This window comes from Hippocampus comes, unplaced genomic scaffold (genome assembly GCF_001891065.2).
Source record: "Hippocampus comes isolate QL1 unplaced genomic scaffold, H_comes_QL1_v1.1 scaffold242, whole genome shotgun sequence".
NCBI lineage: Eukaryota > Metazoa > Chordata > Actinopteri > Syngnathiformes > Syngnathidae > Hippocampus > Hippocampus comes.
In genome coordinates, this window is record NW_017805385.1 from 2,134,044 (window position 1) to 2,135,862 (window position 1,819).

At 52.4% G+C, this 1,819-nt stretch overlaps 1 protein-coding gene across 1 annotated transcript in view; it reads right to left on the bottom strand.

Moving 5' to 3' along the window:
* The window catches only part of slc39a10 (solute carrier family 39 member 10), a 15,241-nt gene that overhangs the window by 3,826 nt on the left and 9,596 nt on the right, over positions 1 to 1,819 (bottom strand). Inside the window, exons 4-5 of the mRNA XM_019872769.1 lie at positions 971 to 1,146; positions 684 to 881 (exon numbers count right to left, since the gene is read on the bottom strand). Of these exons, the coding sequence (XP_019728328.1) occupies positions 684 to 881; positions 971 to 1,146 (374 nt within the window). The remainder of the gene's footprint in view (positions 1 to 683; positions 882 to 970; positions 1,147 to 1,819) is intronic.

A 1,819-nucleotide genomic window follows, 5' to 3' on the forward strand; every position in this document is an offset into this window, starting at 1 on the left:
CGTCTGGTAACAATAAAAAGACTTGATTGTATATTATATCTATTGGGACTATATTTTGACAAAAGACGAACGCACGCTGATTTTGACATCAAGCAGAAAGTCCAGAAATGTGTTTTCGCATGTAGACAGTCAAGTAAAAAGTCACGAGAAAAATATTCAAGTCCACAGAGCTGAAAATTCAGACAGTCATGAATGCACGCTGATTTTGACGTCAAGCAGAAAGTACAGAAATGTGTTTTCACACGAAGACAGTCAAGTAAAACGTCACGAGAAAAACATTACAAGTCCACAGAGCTGAAAATTCAGACAGTCATGAAATAGGGTGAATGCTCAACCATTTGGCGCTTCATGTTTTGCCGCTTCAGTGCTTTGCGGGTCTTTCGCAAATGAATTAAAAAAAAAAAAAAACCCAAAGCAGCCAAATTGCGGAAAGACGCAATGTTTGCTGTTGATGCGCGAGAGCGGATGTTTCCCCGCGTGCCGAACAAAGAGCTGACGTGACTCCGAGGCTTTGGACGTGCCCGCGCTGTACCGCACGTGCCGTCGCGGGGGTTTTCTGGCCCCCGTTCAAAATGAGGGATGACTGTAGTTCTTTGCCGTCATTATTCCCCACTCAAGATGATGAATGAAGCGAGCGAGCGAGCGAGCCCCCCCGAGGGCCAAGTTTTAAAGGTTGGGGCGACGATTGTGGCAGTCTGAGGCCCGGTGGCGGTTTGTCTCACCCTTTGATCCTTGTAGTGCTTAAACATGCCGATACAATGCTCGAAAATGAAGAGGAGGTAAATGCCGGCCAACGCCGTCAGGCCCTTCCACACTCCATCAAAGTCGCTCGCCAGATCGCCAGCGTGGCCGGCGTCGCCGTGGTCGTGCTGCCCTTGAGACTGTCGACAGAAAGCAAAAAAGGCTCGGCAAACGGGAGACCGAGCGGGCGGGCCCCCGAAAGCGCCGCGCGGCGGCCGCCCGGACTCACGTGAGGCAGCAGGTGAAGGAGGGCGTCGCCGCTGAGGGTGCCCACGGCCAGCGCCACCAGGAAGGTGAGCAGGAACTTGAAGCAGGACTGATTGAGGATGGGCACCAAGACCACTCCCAGCAGAGACAGCAGGCTGATGATGGTGATGGACACAAAGCCCCACACCCAGGTCCACACTGCAGACAGAAATCAACAAAACTCATTTCCACACATTTGGAACCCCACCCGAGTGGCTTCGGCCTTGAGCAGCAGTTTTCTGCTGCTCGCGCGACTTGCTCTCTCCTCACGGGGGAAAGTCTACCAGCAGGCTTTTCAATCCACCAAACCTTGTGATGACATGAAGCCCAAAGCAAGAAACTTTAAAAACGACATTTCAGCAGAATCCCACTTCATGATTTATTTTGTGTGCGCACGCTCGACGCCGTCGATGGAAGTCGCGAGGCGGAGCGGCGTGATAAAAAGCGACGCTATCCTTTAATCTGTCAAAACAGCGCAAGGCCAAAGTGAAAAAGTTGATGACTTTTTGGTCACAGAGGACAAAATGCTTAATGTGGTATGAAATTCAATGTCAAAACCGGCGCTGGTGAGTTTGCGAGAGCGACGTCGGATCCCTCACCGGTGACATTTGGCTACGGGCTTTTTATTGACTGAAACATGACGCGCGTGCTCATGCGCACACCCTGTTGCCAGTCGCCGCGAGCGAGAACGCCGACAAACATCCATCCATTTTCTACCGCCTATCCAGGGTGGGGTCGCGAGGGCTTTAGGGGGGAAGCCCGGACCTCCCTCTCCCCAGCCACTTCTTCCAGTTCTTCCCGGGAAGGCCAGCCGGGAGACACGGTCTCTCCC